Source organism: Dermacentor albipictus, chromosome 1 (assembly GCF_038994185.2).
Source record: "Dermacentor albipictus isolate Rhodes 1998 colony chromosome 1, USDA_Dalb.pri_finalv2, whole genome shotgun sequence".
Lineage (NCBI taxonomy): Eukaryota > Metazoa > Arthropoda > Arachnida > Ixodida > Ixodidae > Dermacentor > Dermacentor albipictus.
In genome coordinates, this window is record NC_091821.1 from 326,246,273 (window position 1) to 326,267,796 (window position 21,524).

General features: G+C 42.9%; 2 protein-coding genes and 1 non-coding gene across 6 annotated transcripts in view; 1 reads left to right on the forward strand and 2 right to left on the reverse strand.

Annotated features, from left to right (window-relative positions):
- The window catches only part of LOC135908910 (uncharacterized), a 662,802-nt gene that overhangs the window by 268,896 nt on the left and 372,382 nt on the right, over positions 1 to 21,524 (reverse strand). The gene's annotated exons all lie outside the window — the stretch shown is intronic.
- TRNAS-CGA (transfer RNA serine (anticodon CGA)) lies at positions 11,076 to 11,148 on the reverse strand. The gene has a single exon. It is a non-coding gene; the product is annotated as a tRNA-Ser (tRNA).
- Positions 11,690 to 21,524, forward strand: part of LOC135909226 (adipokinetic hormone/corazonin-related peptide receptor variant I-like) — a 93,690-nt gene continuing 83,855 nt past the window's right edge. The window contains exon 1 of the mRNA XM_065441096.1: positions 11,690 to 12,703. Coding sequence (XP_065297168.1) covers positions 12,107 to 12,703 — 597 coding nt within the window. The 5' untranslated portion in view covers positions 11,690 to 12,106. The remainder of the gene's footprint in view (positions 12,704 to 21,524) is intronic.

Below are 21,524 nucleotides of genomic sequence, written 5' to 3' on the forward strand. Positions count from 1 at the left end.
AACAGAGATTGGTAGAGGTTAATAATGACTAGTAATGACTTATAATGACTACTAATAACTAGTAATAACTACTAACGACTCTGAAATGACCAATATGTCTAACGATGGCTTGTACTGACCACCACATTTGATTAGAAATACCTAGAGATGCCTAGTAATTAGTAGTAAGGACTTAAATGACTATTAATGCCTTGTAATGACTACTAATGACTACGAAATGACCCCTATCTCTTACCACGGCATGTAATTACCACAATCGATTACAAATGACTAAAATGCTTACTATAGTGAGCAGTAATGACTAATAATGACTGAAATGACTTGTAATGACTAGGGATGACTATGAAAAAACAAATATGTCTAACAACAACTTGTAACGACTACAATTGATTAGAAAAGACTAAAAATGCTTAGTAATGACCAGCAATGACAGATAATGACTGAAATGATTTGTAATGACTACTGATAACTAGGATATGACCAACATGTCTAACGACGGCTTGTAATGACAACAATTGATTACAAATGGCTAAAGATGCTTAGTAGTGAGCAGTAATGACTTGAAGAAAGACGAAAAAGACAAGAGGCAAAGAGAAAGAGGCGAATGATAACAGGAGGAAGAGTGCAGCTTTCGCCGTTCACCTCTTACAAGAGATATTGAGAGACGCTGTAATTTTTCCTCCTTGCTCTCGAGGCTACTGACTTGGAGTAAATTACTTTGTGTAACAAAACGCCACGAAGATTTGGAAAATGGACGGCTGCATGCTTTCTTTCATGCGTAAGCATTCTTTGGCGAGTTCCTCCAACTTTTTCACGCGAAAAGTGTAAAGCCTTGTATCTGCACAAAAATGTGCAATTGGCAAAATTAAAACATTTCATCGCTATGATAGTGTAATCTAGACGATTGGTAGGTTTTAAGTGATAAGGAACAATAAAAGCAAAAAATAACAAAGGAAGAAAATACCCTTACAAATACGTAAGGCTCCTTAGAAGAATGGATGCAAAGGTTAGAGTAGGGGTGGGCCAACTTAAATTTCTGGGTCGGTCAAATTGAAATTTTTAGGTGGGCCTATTAAAATTGGGGTATGGGCCAACTTGACATTTAGAGGTGAGCTAACCTAAATTTAGAGATGATCTAACTTGAAATCCGGGGATGAGCCAACTTAAATTTGGGTTCGGGCTAACTTGAAATTTGGGGTCGGGCAAACTTAAAGTTGGGAATTGGCCAAATTGAAATCGGGGTGTGGGCCAATTTGAACATAGGGGTGGGGCTACCTGCAATTTGGGGGTGCGCCAAGTGAAGTATAAGTGTGGGCAAACTTGAGAGTTCATAACAGAATGGACAACTGGTCAAGATGGTTTACTTGCATCTTGAAAGTGTAAAAATGGCTGTGGCTTAGGTAAGGTTAAGCCCAGGATGCGAAGCATACTAGCCTTTATTTTAGTTGTTGAACCACTGTTTAGCCTGGTGAACTGCTGTTGCTTGGCTATATTTGGTTCGGCTAGACGAAGAAACAACTCATGCATTACTTCTTCGCCTTCAAGAGTGGAACGCGACAGCGTTCCCGTCGACCCGCCAAGGGGTGTAAGACAATGGGCTACAGGGCAGCGACTACGCGCCCCGCATTGGACGCGGTGAGCGTCGAGCAAAGCAGCGTTCGGCGCGGCAACGAAATGTGCGCCTGAGCAAGAGACGCACGCCTTAGAAACAGCGCGTTTCTAAGGCAACACCGCATTCACTAGAGGCGCTTTTGTACCGCTTTGAAGCGTTGTACTCGTGGCTCAGTGGTAGCGTCTCCGTCCCACACTCCGGAGACCCTGGTTCGATTCCCACCCAGCCCGTCTTGCAAGAGTTGAGCCAAAGCCACTTCTCCTCTGTCGTGACGTCACGGTGTCACGTGATTTCATGGTCACCGCCGCGCCTGAGGAGCTGGGTTGAGCCCTCGTAATATGATTCGCATAAAACGCACGAAGACGTCCTGCTGTCTCTTGTCTTCATCCTCATCTTTGTGCGCTTTTACAGGTTTTGAGATTTTGGGGTTGCCCTCTGCTCGATTAAATGCTGCTGAGCCTTTCCCAAGTTATGAACACTTCGCGGGCAAGCGAGCGCGTTGATACGCTTGGCGCGTTTTCATTAGGCCTCACACAGGCGCAGTAAGAATGCTGCCGAGAGCTTGCGTGGACAAGGAACGCGCGGATAACTGCATAACACAGGCTCGCGAGAGCGACAGCGAGTGTGACACGGCAACGCGACGATGCGCTCTGCCCTCACACAGCGCCTCACGCACCACTGCGACAGCTGGCGTTCCCCTTTCGACTGCGCTGCTCCATCGAAGCGCGCTCATGCCCGGTGTTCCGGCTCCATCGGTACGATTGAGTTGAAGAGGCCGTATGCCGCGAGAAAATGTGACGATTGTCTACTATAGCGCAAGCATTTTTTGTTAGGAAAATCAGGAAAATCGTGTAAGCAAAACTAAGCAAAAACGAAGTCTCAGCCAAGCCAAACGGTGTTTACGCATTATTAAACAATTCTCAGAATTCCTGTAGCTTTTGCTATCGTATTTGATTTGTCTAGTGCCTCATTCCTGGTGGCAAATCCTACGAATAAAAAAAAAGAATAAGCAGACAATCCGGGCTAATTGAAGTATTAAACATGTCCGTGCGCTGCAACGATAGTAGCTGGTACTATGCAAAGGAGAAGCACACAGGAAGGACCTTCTGATTTATTTGGAGATATGATGTAAAATCTAACGCAATAACCAATTAATAGATTACTCTTACTTTTGGAACAATATAACCGAAAGTAATTACAGAAAGCCCGCACTACTCTCTCCCCTGCCAATTTTCTGAATGGACAATTAAGTTTACCTCCTAGTTAGAATTCGAAAAATTAACAAGCTGGTAGTGACTCGCCCTGCAGCCCGTTCTTTCCTGAGCAATATTATTTTGAAAAACAACAACAAGAACAACATCATCAAATTCACCATCAACAACATCAACAACAATATCAACATCACTGAATTATTTGCTCTGCCCAGGACAGCCCTAAAGTACGAGGGTTGGCCCACACATACAATAAAGAAATAAAAAGAAAGGAACAGGTGAGATATTATATGCGATCAAGTGAAAATATAAAAGAAAGTGAGAACAAGACATTATACGAGAAAACAAACAATAAATAGCAAATGGCAATTATAACAAGGCGAGTTTACATACAACACTACGCAAGCTAAGTTCAAAAGAAAACGGACGAGACAGGCACCTTAAAAAATGTGTAAAGCTATGAAATATTAACCCAATACTGAGAAGAAAGAAACTAACAGTGAGGTACAAAAAATGTTGAAATAAAGAAAGTAAATGCTAAAAAGGACTATTCTGTGGACCAGGCACGCAGCGAAGGTTTTTCTTGGGAGGGGGGGGGGGGGGTGAGACTAAGGTTGCATATCGGGAGGGGGGGGGGGGCGCTAAGATTGCATTATTCTTCGTTAAGTTTTCCTTGCTTGGGGCATAATACTACAACTATTAGCTTGGGCAGGCCGATGGTCGGCTTGATGGCATGCACCATCCTGCATTTGTCTGGGATGGGCGTTCAAAGGATATGCGCCATTGTTCATAGGCGACGTGCCAGGCATAAAATGAAGCAGGGCGCCGACTGGAAAACTTTAAGGGGGGCGGGGGGAGGGGCGATTCGCAGCACGTGATTACATCATGAAGGAGTTTGAAAAGAAACAGGTCAATGCAATTACGTCAGCACTGAAATGATCGCCAATGATAATCCAACAGCCCTATACAGTAAATGGATGATGGTCCTGTGGACATCACTGGTGACAGAGCGGGCAATTCATCGCGACTACATTTAAACCGGAATCACTCATTAGGCGGGGACGTATTATCGAGATTTTACTTATACAGTGAGATCCTATGTCGGTGATAGCAAAGTGATGATGATATATGCTTGTAAACTTCTGGACGCATTCTATGATGACACTGTTTGCTTTAGATATGCCATTTCAGACGATCAACGTATCATCTAGGGAAATGATAACAATCAATCAATCGATTGTTTATTTACCGTCCCCAGGAACGACAATAAGATCATTAGGGTTGACGCACGGTAAAAGCATACAGATACGAATAGAGGAAGAAAGGCGTGAAATATAAAACGGAAATTATGAAAAGAAATAGTTTTGAACTCGCAACAGAAGGACAACGGAGAAAAATACGAACAATGTGTGATAGTCCATAAAAATCAATTATCGAATACAGCCTTTAGATTACGTGCCCAGAAAGAAGCGCGAGGTTTTAAAATGGCACTCAGGTAATCTAACGACAAGGTAATGCACAGGTTACAAAAAAGAAAACAAAGGCAAAACGAAAATATGAATGTACAGAAAAGCCCACTTGGGCATAATGGCACACGACAAAGGACATGGAATGCTGCTTAAACAAGCTCTATATTGAAGAAGGTAAGGTAAGCCGAAAATGGAGACAAGATTGGTGAGTAAGTACAATGAAAAAAAAAACTGTACAGCTAAATGTACAATCGTAGGGGAAAGTGAAAAAAGGGGGAAACAGTAAATGTCAAATACGTACAAATTCAATGCACCAGGAACAATAAATATACGAGAAAAGAACCGCACAACATCATAATACTACTATTAATATTATTAATAGTAAAACGTAATGACCACATTAAAACCAATAATTAATAATAACATTTACCATACCAACACCATTATAGGCGCATAAAAGTATATTAAGGATATTATCATTATCTGCACCGCGATAATGAAAAAGCGCACAAAACCGAATAGTAATGTCACAACAGAAAATGTGAATGCAACGCAACCACCGAAATATAGGTTAGTGTGGCCTTACGCCGCGGAAATCGAAACGAACGTGACCCATTTGTTGAAACTGGCTGGCATAATGGCTATGAGATTGCTCGACCACCCTTTCCGATTCTCGACCGAGCAGATGCGGCTATCATCTCTCAAAAAGTCGGGTTGGGGGATTCATCCAATGAGAAAGTTCCCAATTCGCCCGAAGGGTGAATCAGTGGCAGTTATAGCAAAAAAAGCTACAGAAATTCCTAGAATTGTCTTCTAATGCGTAAGCACTGATTGACTTGAATGTGACTTCGTATTTGCTTAGTTTTCTGTACTTGCTTTTCCTAGCTGATCAGCGCCGACGCATGACCTTCCTGGTGGCAAACAACGCTTAGGCTTTAGTCGACAATTGTCAAATTTTCTTGCCGCAACTCGTCCCTTTAATGGAATCGTACCAATTCAGCCGGTACGGTGGGCACGAGCGCGCCTTGGTGCAGAGTGGTCGAAAGGGAGCACCAGCTGTTGCAGTAGCGCATGAGGCTTTGCTTGAGGGGAAAGTGCATCGCCGCGATGTCATGTCACCTTCACTGTCGCTGCTCCCGAAAGCCTGTGTTATGCACGCGTTCCTTGTCCACGGAAGCTCTAGACTGCACCATGAGTGCCTCTTTAAGACCTAATGAAAATGCGCCAAGCGTCTTAAAGCGCTCGCTTGCCGGCGAGGTATTCATAACTCGAAAGATGCTCAGCAGCGTTCAATTGGACATTGGGCAACCCCAAGATCTCAAGTTGACCCACCCCCAAATTTTAAGTACGTCCAGCCCCAAATTTCAAGTTGGCCTAACCCCACATTTCCGTTGTGGCAACTCGAAATTCCAAGTAGGCCCACCCCCAAACTTCAAGTCGACGCACCCCTAAATTTAGGTTGGTCCACATGCAAATTTTGATTTCGCCTAACCCCAAATATGAGTTGGCCCCCATGCAAATTCCAAGTTTGTTTACACCCAAATTACAGCTGGCCCACCCTAAAGCTTTAACTTGCCCCCCCCCCCCCAATTCAAGTTTGCCTGCCTCCAGATTTCAACTTAGCCCATCCCTAAATTAAAGTTGGCCCACCCCCAAATTTCAAGCTGCCCCCCCCCCCCCCCACAAATTCTAGTTGGCCCACCCCAAGTTTCAAATTGGCACACCCCTAAATTTAACTTGGCGCATTCCCAGATTTCAAATTGGCCCATCCCCAAATTTAGATTTACCCACCCCAATATTTCAAGGTGGCCCACCGCCAACTTTCCGTTGGCCCATATCCAAATTTAAAGTTGTCCGACCCTCAAATTTATGTTGGCCAACTCCCACATTTAAGTTGTGACACGCTCAAACTTTAAGTTGGCTCACCTCCTAATAAAAGTTGAGCGATCGCCTAATTTAGGTTTGCCCAACCCAAAATGTCAATTTGCCCACCCCAGATTTCAACTTGGCCCACCACGAAATTGCACTTGGCCCACCCATTAATTTCAACTTGTCCCAACCCTAAATTTCAGGCAGCCAACCACTACCACAAGTTTCCCCATGCATTTTCTAAAGCCCTAAGTATTTCTATGGGTATTCTATTTTATTTTATTTGTTTGTTTTAAATTGTTTTATATCACTTAAAAAACAGCGATCATCGACATGTGCACTACCACAGCGAGTAAACACCTTACATTTGCAAATTACGCATTTTTGTGCAGATACAAGGCGTTACACTTTTCGCGTGATAGGGCTGAGGAGCTCACCAAAGAATGCTTAGCATTAATATTAGAAAGCGTTATTGGCAGATGCACATTGTAGAAAACTTTCGCTGCCCAAGCAAACAAGCGTAGCGTCATGCGTGCCAAAATGTACATGATCAGAGTTCATTGGATTACTGCGAGTGCATCTGGAGGGTCCGTGTAATTTATAGCGGAATAAAACGCTTTCGCCACGCATGCATGGCGGAATTTCGGAAAGCGATCGAGAGAACGGACCGGAGTACGGGGATGGCTTACAGAGCACGCGCGTTGACTCACTCGTCGCAAGTAGTTACACTGCGCCACTAATCATGGCAAATACCGCACCATTTCTGTCGCTTGTGCAAGCGAACAAGCAGGCTCGCGAGATCTCATAGGTCGTGTCCGTTGGACTCTCCTGCTGCTTCGTCAAATAGCATTAGAAATAAATTCCAGTAACCTCTCCTCGTGGTGTTGAAAGCGTTTGTTCCTCATTGTACCACCGCCTATTTTTAGCGCATAATTTGAAAACAAACAACGAAAAAAGAAAGAAACAGCCTACAAATGCAATAAACATATATAATTAGGTTTTGTTTATTTATATCATACTGCAGACCAAGAATCGGTCCAAACAAGACAAGTACAAGAGGCAAGATAAAAGCACAAACATAGAAGATAACATAGGAGAACATTACGCAACATGGAAACATAACACCAATTAAAAGTACGTATTAAGAACGTATTAAGTACGTATTATCGCAGAAATTGGCTAACATCGGTTAGACTGTTCCATTCTAATACAGTAGGCGGGAAAAATGAAAACTGAAAAGCATTAGTTTTAGCAAAATACGAGGTTAAGGAATGGGCGTGATGATGTCGTGTATGTCTATTCGGTAGAGCAGATAAATATGCATTCGGGGTCAAGGGCTAACTTATGATTAAGAAGTAGGTACAGAAAGTCGAGGTGGTTATTTTTTCGTCATAGTTCATGTTTTTCAATGTTGTTAGCAGCCATGAGTTCAGACGGTGAGTCTGTAATTTTAAATTTAGAATAAACAAACATAACAGCCTTTCCCTGTACAGCTTCAAGGGTTTTTATGTCTACTTTAGTGAAGTGGTCCCATACAACACAAGAGTATTCCAGTTTCGCTCTTATATAAGCAAAGTAACTGAGTAGTTTAATGTTAAAGGAGAATTTCTAAGCTTATGTTTTAGAAAACACAACTTACGGAAGGCGGCAGAAGACATGCTGTCTATGTGTGGGTTCCAAGACAAGTCATTAGTTATTGTTACGCCGAGATATTTGTAGTTGGTGACCTATTGTATTGCTGTTGAGCCAAGGTTATCCTTAAAATAAAGGGGTGTTTTTGCACAAGTGAAGCAAAGATAAGCAGTTTTCTATATGTTTAGAGGCATACTGGGTTCGTCACACCAATTTATATGTTATTAAGGCTTTAATTCAAATTAGGTTGATCGTTAGTACAAGTAACTTGACGAAAAAGCACACAATCATCCGCGAACAGTCTGATTTGAGTTCCTGGAAGTACTTCGTTAGCAATGTCGTTTATATAAAGTAAAAACAACAATGGTCCCAGAACACTGCTTTTCGGCACGCCTGATGTTACAGGAAAAAGCTCGCATTGTTTCCACATACTGAAACAAACTGGGCGCGATCTGTCAAGTAGTCTTCAATGCATGCAATAAATATATCCGGCATATTAATGTCCTTCTGTTTCGTAATTATATTGTGATAAATAACTTTGTCAAATGTCGTGCTAAACCCCAGGGATATTACGTCCATTTGACCATTCTAATGCAGAGTTTCTGCAAATGAATGGATCACTGTGACCAACTGAGTTAAGGTTGAATAACCCTTTCTAAAGCTATGCTGCAAGTTAGTTAGTATAGAGTTTTGTTCAAGAAATTCCACAATGCGTTTAGCTATTAGATGGTCAAGTATTTTAGAAATTGGTAATGTTAATTACGAATTTATTATGTATTACCTAGTGTTCAGTGTCTCTTTTTCATGTTCCTGTCTCTGTCCTTTTTTACACGCTAGTGCAATGTCCCCTTAATGAGGCAGCACGGTAATTTTCTGAGACTAAATGGTTGCCTTTCTTAAAGATGGGAGCAACACAAGCCCTATTACAATCACAAGGTAGCCTTGCAGTTACCAGTGAACAACGAACTCGTACAATGACAAAATAAGCGATAATTTCTGCATAACGGCAAATAATTATATTAGGTATGTTGTCAGGACCACAAGCCGATTTTGTGTTCAAGTTCAAAATAATTGAAACTACACCAGAGTATGATATGTAGTCAACGACACTAGGTTGAAACACTCCTTGATGAGGAGCAGTAAGACTTATCTCAGCAAAGACGCTATGAAAAATTCTGGTAAAGGGCCCCGCAATTACTTTTAGACCTGTAACTGTTTTGTCATTGACTAATATCTGTGATAGCGGCATCTTGCAGTCGCTTAGGAAGTTTCAGAACTTAGCAGGATTGTTTTTAAAAAGTTTGTTACGGTTGTTCTCAAGTAAAAATCCTTTGATTCGGGGAAAGCGCGTACCGAATTTGTTTTAAGTTCACGAATAACAGTGGATGGTGGATTACTCTTTATCAGTCGTATTAATTTGCATTTTAAATTGATAATTTTACGCGTAATCCAAGATGTGCTTTCAGAAATCTTTTTAGATTTGGTCGATACGAAAGTGTTTATGCAGTGATGGCACATTTCAGTAAATCGGTTTCATAGCGCATGAAAATCTTCCTCATTTTCAATAAAGTCAGTGTAACAGCTTTTCATGTACTCTACAATAGAGGCATCGTCATATCTCGAGTAATTCTTGAGGCTAAGATAAGTAAAAAGGCTAAATAAAAAAAGGCTAAGATAAGATAAAAGATAAGTGCGAAACTTTGTCGCGGTTAAATTTCGCACTAGGCCACAGTTTCTTTCTGATGTCACAAATTCTTTGCGAAAAACTTTCACTTATAAAAAAATTCCTGCCTTTTAGTTCAGAACCACCTTTCAGTATTGCATATTTACTTCTTTAATCTAGCAGTTTAAGAATGACAGGTCTCGTCGAGTCAGGTTGTCGCTCGCCTGTAGTCTTGAATACGCTCGATTTGAACAATGTGAATTTCAAGGATATCCTGAAAAATGCTTTATTTACTGCTGATTCAAGTGCTCTGTTTGTTTCAACTTCTTTTCCTAGAATTCCGTAAATATGAAAGTTTGAGCGTCTACTGTGGTTTGCCAAGTCATCTATTTTAGCTTCAAGTGCTTGAATTGCGTTTTGCATCCAAATTAACTGCTCTTGAAGCGACATTACCAGTTCTTCGAGAGCGGTAATTGAATATTACTTCAATTGCAGATTACGTAAACTGGACCCTACGCTACGGCTACAACTGCCATCTAGCCTTTCCCGCGGCGAAGCAACCTTGTTGTGTCGCTTGTGGCTGGGAGTGGCGTTTACGAATGCATACTCTTACCGTATGGGAATGGCCGAGAGCCCGATGTGCGACTCTTGTGGGTGCGAGGAGACCATCGAGCACCTATTGTGTACCTGCCCTCGCTACGATGTCCAACGCCTCTCTCTGCTGGCAACTTTACGCAGACTGGACTCGAGACCTTTCACCGAGTCAAAGATACTCGGACCGTGGCTACACCCGTGACTGACTCGAAAAGCGATTCGTGCACTAGTGCAGTACTTGAAGTGCACGGGCTTAACAGACCGTTTATAGTGTCCTTGTGTATGCTGTCCCTCCCACACGTACTCAGCGTTTACTCTCTCCCTTTCTTCCGCTTTCTATTCCCCTTTCCCCCACCCCCAGTGCAGGGTAGCAAACCGGATGATGTTCTGGTTGACCTCCCTGCCTTTCCTACCCTTGTTTTCTCTCTCTCTTCTCGATATCTACCAGACGGGTTTCCTTTATTTTTTTAATACCTGATGCAATTTCCTTAAGGTGTTTAGCGATTTGAGTCAATTATGGACCCGGATTTCGTTCTATATCACCCACAAGAAGTAGTAATATCCTGAATGAAGAAGTGAGTACAGTCAACACAGCACGCAGCCGAGGGCACGGCAGCATCAAGAGAAAACGGTCATTGGAACGAAATCATTTATCAGAATATCTTCTTATCTGTTTCCTATGCCGCCGTGCCCTGTCGCAAGTACTATGACCCTACGTCATATATGTCAAATACAAACACTGTGACGAGAGTTATCCAACCCATCTGACTAATAATTTCTCCAGGATGATAAGAACTAATGAGAATACCTTATTTATATATATATATATATATATATATATATATATATTTATTTATAAACGAGAAGAAAGGGGGTTAACCAAGGGACCCGATAATTATTAGTCATATAATGAGAAGCCAACAAACACTGACACTACGTACAACATAGGGGAAATTGCATGGGCTTAATAAATGAAATCAAGTAATGATAAATTAATGGAAATTAAAGTGGATGAGAAAACAACTTGCCGCAGGTGGGAACCGAACCCACAACCTTCGCATTTCGCGTGCGATGCTCTACCAATTGAGCTACCGCGGCGCCGTTTCCCCATCCACTTTCTTAGGTATTTATGTGTACTTTGTATTTATGTAATCCTTCTCATTATATGACTATATATATATATATATATATATATATATATATATAATTCTGCTGATACAATGATTTGCTGAGCTAGCATTTGATCGAGTAGGAATCGAACATGCTTGAAATGTCATTTTCTTCGATGGCGAAATGACCACATCATAGCGAAACTTACAGACATTAGGAGTTTCCTCTGTCGCACTGATTGCGGTTTTCTATCTCAGCGTCTCCTTTGAAAGCGCGCGCTAACTCACCATTAGCCACCACCCGCGCGCGCGCGCTGCGATCGATGAAGCTCGGAGCCGGGACCCTTCGGCCCAGTTGCACGAGAAAGCCCACGGCGGCCACTACCAGCCACGGAACACGAGGCGCGCCGGCGAAGCACGCGCGGTCTGCAGCGTAGCGCGACCATTCGTCGAGCGGGACCTTGGGACGTGCATCGCGTTGTCTCCTGTGGGTGCCCGCATGGTACCGTCTGTTCGAAGTTGTTTTTCTTCGTGGGACAGCGCCTTCATGTTGTCGTTCAAAAGATGAATTCTAAGGAGATTGCTTTCATGGCGTGTTTTTAAGGCGCTTGGTGAAATGCGTCTCAAATGAGAACGTTTCATTCTTCTGAACGCGCCACAGCTAATGCATAGTAGAACGAAAAACTGCGTACGGCATAACTTTATCCTTTGCATGGTGCTTTTTTTAAGTGCTTTGACTCCCGCGGAAAGACGCGACGACTATTGATGACCAGTGGTTTGAAGATCTTAGTGACACGTGAACTTCTGTCTACAATGTGCTGTTTTCGTAGTGCCTGCGCAAAAGATAGTGCATTCGGATCGCCCTGCTGCTTAAAGACTGGGACAACATTTGTGTTTGCGTTACGCCACTCGGCGAAGATGGTGCTGATTCGGTCGCAGCTTAACATATGCGCCAAAAATTAGAAGTATTGTACACCCGTGAAACGACTTTACAGATGGAGTCTGGAATCGAGACGGTCCTCTTGAGCGAACAGGAAATGGCGTCATCCAACACCAGTTTCCAAGACGGCGATCCGCACGCAGACGAAAACGCTTCAACAGCGTCGCTAGCCGTGGGCGAAGAGCTGACGTTCAGCACGCATTCACTAGTGCAGGTGATCATTTACTGCATCCTGTTCGTTATAGCCGGAGCCGGCAACGTGCCGGTGTTCGTCAGCTTGCTCAACAAACGGCACCGCAAGTCTCGCATCAAACTCATGATCCTGCACCTCGCCATCGCCGACCTGATCGTGACGTTCGTGATGATTCCACTCGAGGTCGCCTGGCGGCTCACGGTCCAGTGGGCGGCAGGGAACGTCATGTGCAAACTGATGCAGATGCTCCGAGCGTTCGGCCCCTACCTCTCGTCAATGGTTCTCGTGTGCATCAGCGTGGACCGATACTACGCCGTGCTGCACCCGCTCAAGGTGCACAGCGGACATCGCCGAGGCCGGATAATGCTCACTGTCGCCTGGTACGCGAGCCTCATCTGTAGCATACCACAGGTGAGTGACGTCTCTAGTGCGGCAAGCACTGAATGCGTGCACCAGTCCCATTCTTATTTTCTGACGTGTATGACGTGCCATTTCAGTGTTCAGTATTCAGTTTCATCTTGACGTAAACTACCCAGTCAGTTCAAGTAACTGCGGACTTCTGTGTTATGTTGATCAACTTACGTCTTGGCTGCGATATCATAGAGCGCTCACAAAATCGAGCATCTCCTAAGCTGCGTTGTCGGCAGAAAGGTGTTTTGTGCGTAAATAGGACACACGAGTACGAAAAGAGGGACAAGCACAAGAAGGATGTCAGGGCGCTCACTTACATACCAGGCCTTTCTCTTGGAGACACATCAATATTTACCTCATTGCCATTCGAGAATACGCACATGGAATGGTGAATCGTCAGCACACGTGAAATGCAAAGCGTCAACCAATATTCTTTAGATTAACAGATGTGGTACTAATGCATTGTGAACCATTTAATCGAACGTGCAGTGGCTCAAGCAATTCATGATGTATGGCGTCTCCAATTTTTCTGCGTGTATATTTTAATCTCATGAGATGGCTGCGGCGTGTAGCACTCAGCGCAGCATGCCAAAACCACGATTTGATTAGGAGGCACGCCGTAGTAGGCGACTTCGGATTGATTTTGACTACCAGGGGTTCTTCAGCGCGTCCCCAGGGCATGAGGCACGGGTGTTATTTCATTGCTCCCCCATTGAAATGCAGCCACCGGGGCTGGCATATAATTCGTCAACCTTGTCCTTAGCATGGCAACACCATAGCCGCTAAGTCAGCGCGGCTTATATGACACATAATTCTCGTAGGCGACACCAATGATGCAATTCACTAAAGGGTTGGCATGGTTCGTTTCTTAGGGCAGCTTCCTGCTTTCGCCCAAAATTCGCGCACGCATCTATGCCTATTTTGGAGGGGTGTCAACGTTGCGTCATCTTTTTTCTGGATATGGGACGACTTAGGATAATAAAGCACCATTTCCAGTGTCTTCTTGCCGAGCGTTCGCTTTTGCATATTTTTTTTTCACTGTAGGCATTTTGTTTTGCTGCGTGAAGGTTTCATGAACGGCTACCAACCATGGAAACGTATCGCTTGCAAGGAAGACATTTATAACCTGGGGGCCGGGATTCTCTCTTGCAACATAAGCACCGACTCTCTAAGGTATCTCGGGCGAAAGCAGATGTCTTGCGAAAAGAAGCACAAGAACATTTCTGTGGCTTGAGCCGTTGGTGTCGTATACCCGCGATTTCTATATCACGCGGCAAGGGAGACATTGGGCAAACGGGTCAAGGCATACACAATCGGGCTCGCGAACAAGAATTCTCAATCAGTATAAAGGCGCTTACGCATTTGTCGATTTACTGCTTTGATTGTTCTAGCGCGTCACCAGTTTCACGAGATTAAGAAACCCCGAAAAGTAGGAAAAGCATAGCTCATGAAATACTTGAGCCGTTTCACATTCGGTGACATGGTTCACAATGCATTAGTAGTAATACATCTGTTAATTTGCGAAACTGTTAATATGATTTTATAAGTAGGCGCTTTCCATTGAACGTGTGCTGATGATTCACCATATCATCTGCGAATGTCAGAATGGCAATGTTCCTCACAATAATATGCTTTCCTCAATAAAGAACTATAGCAGGAAGTAAGCATTGGTGATGTCACATTTCTTGTCCTTGTTCTTCTTTCTTTTCGTGCTCGTTTTTCTAATTAACAAGTTACTTTTGAGAAACAAGTTTTTTACTTTAGGCACATATTACAAGAATTTGATGCCAACAAAAAAACGCGCACTCGCCAACAATAAAAGAAAATTAAAGAACAGACGTTTCGGGCCCCGTACGGGTCCTTTGTTCACAATGAAGCTATAAGCATGAGCGCGCGGCTATTTATGGGTGAGGTGGCGCCGCGTGCCGGTATACACCTCGGGAAGATTACCCCGCGACCTGTTTATTGTGCGTCTAGTTGCTTGAATGTAAAATGATTCTAAAAGAAAACGGGCAGATAGATAGATAGATAGAATAAACATTAATGGCCAACAGAAAAGGCGATCTACCCACCCCCCGAAACGCAGGTCAGGGGGCGAGTGCCGCCGCCTCAGATGCAGGCTGGGAGGTCTTGGGTCCCAGCAGCCTCTTCAGCCAGTTGGACGAGCCGGAGCTGGAGCTCAGAGTCCGAGCTGCGCAGCAGGGTCTCCCAGGTGTCCCTACTATCTATTTTGTGCGTTCCCCCGGGAGAGTACGGACATTCCCATATTATGTGGTCGAGGGTCCCTCTCGCCCCACAAAGATTACATTTATCGCTCCTGGCCTCGGGGAACATGTGGTTCGCAATAACCGGGTGCGGATATGTATAAGTTTGTAGTCGTCTCCACGCGACTGCTTGTCTGTTGTTTAATTTTGGGTCTGGCGGGGATACCAGTCTACGAGCCAATCTAAAACGGGCAGATAAGTGTTTCTTTTTTGCGATGATAGCTGCCGAGTCCCAGTCAATGATGTATCCGGTTATTTCGTGATGTTCCACCAGGGCGTTCGCAGTTGTGACCAAGGGAGGCGTACGGGGCCCGAAACGTCTGTTGGTTATTTTCTTTTATTCTTGGCAAGTGCACGTTTTCATTTTTGGCACCAATATGTTTCCTCGCCAACTAGTTTTTATTGAACACTTGGCTATTGATAGAATTTGAAAGTTAATTTTCTGGAGTCGTAATAAGAATCTTTCTTATGCGTTAATAAAACCGGAAGGCTCTACAAATGTGTTATAACTTAGCTGATATAGTAAAATTTCAGCCACCGGAATGGTTATTTCGATAGTCAACTATTTTAGGTTCTCTTTTATAATGCCACCAACAATCGGTATTCATTTTATTAACCAAAACATGCCACTGAAATTTCACTCGTTTTATAACGGGTCATACGGAATTTGTTTGTATACATTGTTCCGATAATTTTCGCAGTGACATTCTTGTAACACTTAACATTTTTCTGCTGCTTGACAATGCGACAGTTCAGTGAAAAGGAGTGCAAAATTAAAATGTTCTAATCCCGTGACAGCGCTACTTCAATTTAAGACAGCTTAGTGTGTGTTTAGGGCATCCCTTATTGTGTCTTCAGTATCTTTTACTTGTTAATCTGGCTGATTTGTTTTTATTCGATTCGTTGACTTCGAATATTGTGGTGACACCGGAAGCTTTTTGGCAACAATAATACACCTCGGATTGTGCTCCGATTACGCGCTTTTCTCCTCCCCCCCCCCCCCCGTTCCCCGTGTATGGTGGTTGGTATAACATCTTGATAACTTTGCTAAATATTGTGCCCCATAAGGTTAGTATTCGCTGCATATCATGCTTTGTTTCTGTCGCTGTTTCACTTTCAGGGAAATGGTTGGTCATGTAGACACGACTGAATTCTCACGTAGCATAGTGGATTCATTTCACGTAATATTGCTTAAGCCATTGAGGAATTTAATTTCCTGCAGAGTCGGGCAAAACAACTTCCATAACTCATTACTTTTTCAATATATTAGAACTGCGCGACTCCTCACAGTTCATGTGAGCGTACTATACTGGCGACAGCTGTGGGAGCTGCTCTTATGTATCAAGGGGATGACGTTAATTTGCATGACCGAGGCTCCACCATGCGTCACCTTCTGGAGTCTATACTTCCATGTATTATCGTCTGACACTTCTGAACGCTTCTACAGGTTGTGCAAGTTTGTCGCCAGTAAAGCAGTATTGCACTGGGCATCATGTGCCGCAAGGTGTAGCGCACGAAAATAACAGAGTAACAAAAATGCCTGTGCGAGGGAAGAGTCCGCCACACATTTGGGGCGCTATAATCTATAACTATTGATGTTTGTGTCTATCTCATTTTCTTCGTTAGCCCTCCGCAGCTGGTCAAAAATGTTTAGTCTGTGTGTCACAAGACGTCACGACTACCGCGAAAGCTCCCCATCTCAAGATGACGAGCGAACATTGATTATGCGTGATTCGACCGAACAAACCAGCGACAGTTCTTTCCGATTGTATGTATTTGTCACCACTAGCCTCCCGCGATTCGTGAACTTATTTTCGGATCATGCCTAGCGCACTCGTCTGTCACGTGGCGCTACAAAACCGCGGAACATGCGACATCAAAGAGACGTGTAAGCACTACAGATGCGTAATTATGCCGAAAAAAAAATGAAAGTATTTTGGAATAGCCGGAGACTGCGCCTTAATAAAAAGAATACAACATTGCTGTTCGCTTATCGCTGTGGTGGTATGCAATTGGATCTGCGAGGGAGAATTGATTTCTTTTCGTTTAAAAGAAATTGCGTTGTAGTATAACGTTACCGAGTCCTTTCGGTACGAATAAGTCATCGCTGCGCTATGTCTTATTAACTGAGAAACCGTTTTAGTAGCATTTTCAACTTTCCGTTGTCTACCGTCGCAAGATAGGCAAGTGGAAGTGGACCAATCGAAGATGCTCGGATCACTCGCCTCACCCGGTTATCACTTTCAATGTGCTAGCTCGGCCCCACCGAAACGCTCTCCTTTATAAGACGCGCTCCTCGCATCTCACTGACCAATCGGATAAGGAATACCTGTCGCGATAGGCAATGCTATTAATCGCTTTGAAACGAAACCGAAGTCACCTGCTATAAATGTAAAGAAAGTTTTATTGGCCGTTTGAAAGAACCTTGCAGGTCACCGCTTTGGGCGCTTGCGTTGGCGGTTACGTAAAGTTGACGTCAGGAGATCGGCAGAAAGTCAGAATGGAATAACTTCACCTTATAGCGGGCATGCTTTCCGCACCGAAGAAAAGATCCGCATGCGGTATCAAGACTTTCTGATTGGCTCTATTTTTTTAAAGCTACCTCATTATGGAATCCGTCGTGTCTCATTATCAGTACGCAACAATTACACAGTGCACAACAATAACAGGAGTTAGTTCCAAGATTCAGTATATTAAATGTGGGTGGCGCAAGGATCCGTCTTAGGGCCTATTTTATTTTTACTGCATATTAATGATATTGTAAATATTCAAGGCTATTCCAAGATTATGTTTTACGCGGATGACAGAAATGTGTTCGTCTCAGGCAGAGAAATACAAAACTTTTTGAGCAAGCTAACATTTGGCTACAGCAACTAAGATTGTGGCTGAATGAACTCCAATTAAACATAAGTAAAACTAAGTATTTAGTATTTCAATTGAAAGCAACAATAACCCACCTCTACAGCTGCAGTTTCAGAAGGTCAACATCGAACAGACATCAATAGCGAGATTTTTAGTATTTGTATTCCATGAGAGCCTGTCTTGATCACCGCACGTAGATGTTCACAGAAACAATATTGCTCGTGCTGTAGTTGTGCGAAACAGCTCGCACTATTTGCTGCCGATAAATGTGAAGCACAGTATATATAAGGCGCTTATACATTCTCAATTAGCTTACACTTTCCCGGTTTGGTCAAGAATGACACGATCTAACTTAACATGCCTTCAAACACTTCAAAAACAGCGCACTGCGTGCAAGAGGAAACTTAGGACGTACTGATACCACTAAGCCATGCTATAGCAAATATAAAATACTAACATAATCAAAGCTTCCCAGTTATGAATTATTCCTCGAAATTTAGCGGCAATTCTGGGAAGACAAATGTCCCTTCCGAATCAAATACCATGGCAAAGTAACAAGCTACGACCTCATAAAAAGTCTGATAGCAATACCACGTTGCAGAACAAAGAACGCAGATCAAAAACTGGCTATTCCACATTCTAACCTTCTAAACAACTACCGCTCAGTATTGGACCTGCTCAATTCTGAAATTTCAAGACAGTTTTGAGAAAAAACTAAAAGCATTGGTACTATCGAAACTAATATAAATGTTAAACTACCAATAAAAATATTTAGTATATGTTTATGTTTTGCTTCAAGTCCTTAGAAAACTGTAAAATTAAGCTTTTTCTTTTTTTTCGTGAATTCTGCACTCAGCTGTTTAAAAATGCTTACTAGCTTGATTTCATGTGTGCTCTCTTGAATGTCTGCCATTTTTGCCATACTACTGCCATTGTAGGGGTGACAAATCCTAGTCAGGCAAATATCTGCCTTTAGCCGTGTTCTCTATGACAATTCTAATATTGTCTTAAGTAAATCAATAATGAAATAAATAAGGTTTAACAGAGTGGACAAGTGGGCTAACTGATTTACTTGCGTCCTGAAACAAAAAGCGCACAAAGACAAGAAGGAAGAGTGAAGACAACACGAGGCGCTTACTCGAAACAGAAACATTTTATTAAAAGGAAACAAAGATATGCACGCAAAAAAAGTTTCATCGTTTATCGCCTCTTCCTGTCTTCTCTCCTCATTCTCGTCTTTGTGTGCTTTTACAGTTTCAAGATGAAAGAAATAAAGAATGAAAATAGAACAAGTTCACTAAACCGTTTTTAAACCGGTCATCGAATGGAATAACAGCCAGTGCTGTCATTACTATTAGAGGATGAATACTGAATTTGTTTTCGAGCAAGAATTTTCAGCTGTACATTCAAACATGCTATTTGGGTATAATAATAATAATATTTGGGGTTTTAGGTGCCAAAACCACTTTCTGATTATGAGGCACGCCGTAGTGGAGGACTCCGGAAATTTTGACCACCTGGGGTTCTTTAACGTGCACCTAAATCTAAGCACACGGGTGTGTTCGCATTTCGCCCCCATCGAAATGCGGCCGCCGTGGCCGGGATTCGATCCCGCGACCTCGTGCTCAGCAGCCCAACACCATAGCCACTGAGCAACCACGGCGGGTCTATTTGGGTATATACGAGGCAGCTTTTCCATAAGTGTTTTCTATCTCGGGTCACTCAATTTTATTGCAAAAATTTACAGTCGCTAAAGGCTTATTCAGTTAACATTTTGCTGCTTCCTTTCATGGTGATTAGCGCGCTCAATGCAAGCGTTTTTCATTATAGCTGTCACAAATAAAAGCCTGCTAATAAGAGCACTATTGCAGGACTCCTTTTCCTGCTCACGAGAAGATATTTCTTTCGTTATAAGAAAACTTCGCGAATTTAGTAGAGCTTTGTTTCGGCGTCTACACCAATGTTGTCAATTTTCGCGGAAGCGGCAGGTAATTTGCGCGCCCGTTCAACGAGTGTTCACACTGAAGCAACGCCGTGAATTAGACATGCAATGTATTACCGACATGCAAATTTGTGGCCAACAAGACATTACAAAGTTCTGTTTGCTTACCCGCTACGTCAACATATGTGCCTGCTATATCGCTTCACAGGTATGTCACCGGGACTCAGATCTTTCTTAGGAAATGCTCCTCCAGTAAATTAGTAATGCACTTTGAAAAGAACGTAGAAGTGATGTAACCAGCATGCGGAAAGCCATGAGAAGAAAGAAAGATAAGTATGGTGGAATGCTCGATAATTTACGAATGAAATAATGCTTTTTGTTCTATTTTATATTGTTATAAAATTTTATATTTGGTGTTTTCGATACCAGATTTGACCAATTGCCTGACATATGCAGTCAACAGAGCCTGCAAGTGAAGAGAATCTACGCGTGTGTTAGCTCAGTGCTAGGAGCAGAAAAGGAGAAGTTGCCGGCGCAAACTACAATCACTGTAAGCTTTCTATTCCTGCTCATTGATGATCTGAGCCTTCAACCACACATATGAAGTTTCCCTTTATATTTAGAATTTTCATTATATGCTTTCGGAAAACCCAATTGCCCCATTTTACCTCTCATGCTTCGCGAAGAATTTCAAAGGTGGAATTCCCATCTTTCTTTGTTCACCGTACTTTAACCGTTTACTCGCATTCGTGTTTCCGGAAATTTCAATATTTTTTGTCTGGAACAGCAACCTTACATATTCAAAACATGTCTTACTTCAATGTGCCATCGAAGTTTACTCTTCAAGGAAGGAATAAAAAAGCGGGGAAGGAAAGGCAGGGAGGTTAACCAGTTTAGTTCATGTGGTTTGTTACCCTACACATGGGAGCGGGATAGGGTGGATGAAAGATGGGGAGGAGGGAGAAAGAGCACATAGCGCAGCACACACATCGTCAGTTACAGTCATCACTCTTGCGTGGTACGTGACATCACTGTCACAGCCGCGTCTCCGAGCCCGTCTCTTTCATAAACCGAAGTAGTCCCTTCGTCGCCTTCAGCTGCGATGTCTTCCGTCGGCGACATGTAAAAATTGTTTCAACTGACAATGGTCTCTTGTCAAGGTGCACTAGAACTGACGCCAGGGACTGTCTCTGAACATTATATTCAGGACAGTCGCAGAGAACGTGTTCTAGCATTTACTCTTCAACGTTTTCACAACATAAGCATTCACACTGCTATCAAAGAAGCTATCAAAGAAATTTAATCGCTGGGGGAGGCACTGCCTTAGCAATAAGTGCGTAGCTAAGCTTTGAAGTTAGTTTTGCTTTTTAACGACATCTTAACATGATGATGCGATATCACCTATTTTTTTTTGCCTTTAATTCAGGGCAAAGTGCAAACTTTATTTTGATCCCAGCCATTTCCTCAGTATTAGATACCAAAGAAAGGCTGCGCTCGCACTTGTACATAATTGCGCCAATAAATGAACTTTAAATAGATCTGAGTCACCTGCAGTAGATATGCAAGTGGTAATACTGGTAAGCATTTCTCGATAGGCTGGAATCTTTTTTTTTTTGGCGTTGTCTCAAAGAACTGAAATGAGCCATTGGTTATAGTGGTTGACATACATATAAACACACAAAACCCAAGTAAGCCCGACTATACCTGTTTAGCGCAGTACCTTTACAACCGTAACTTAATTACTCACTCACGT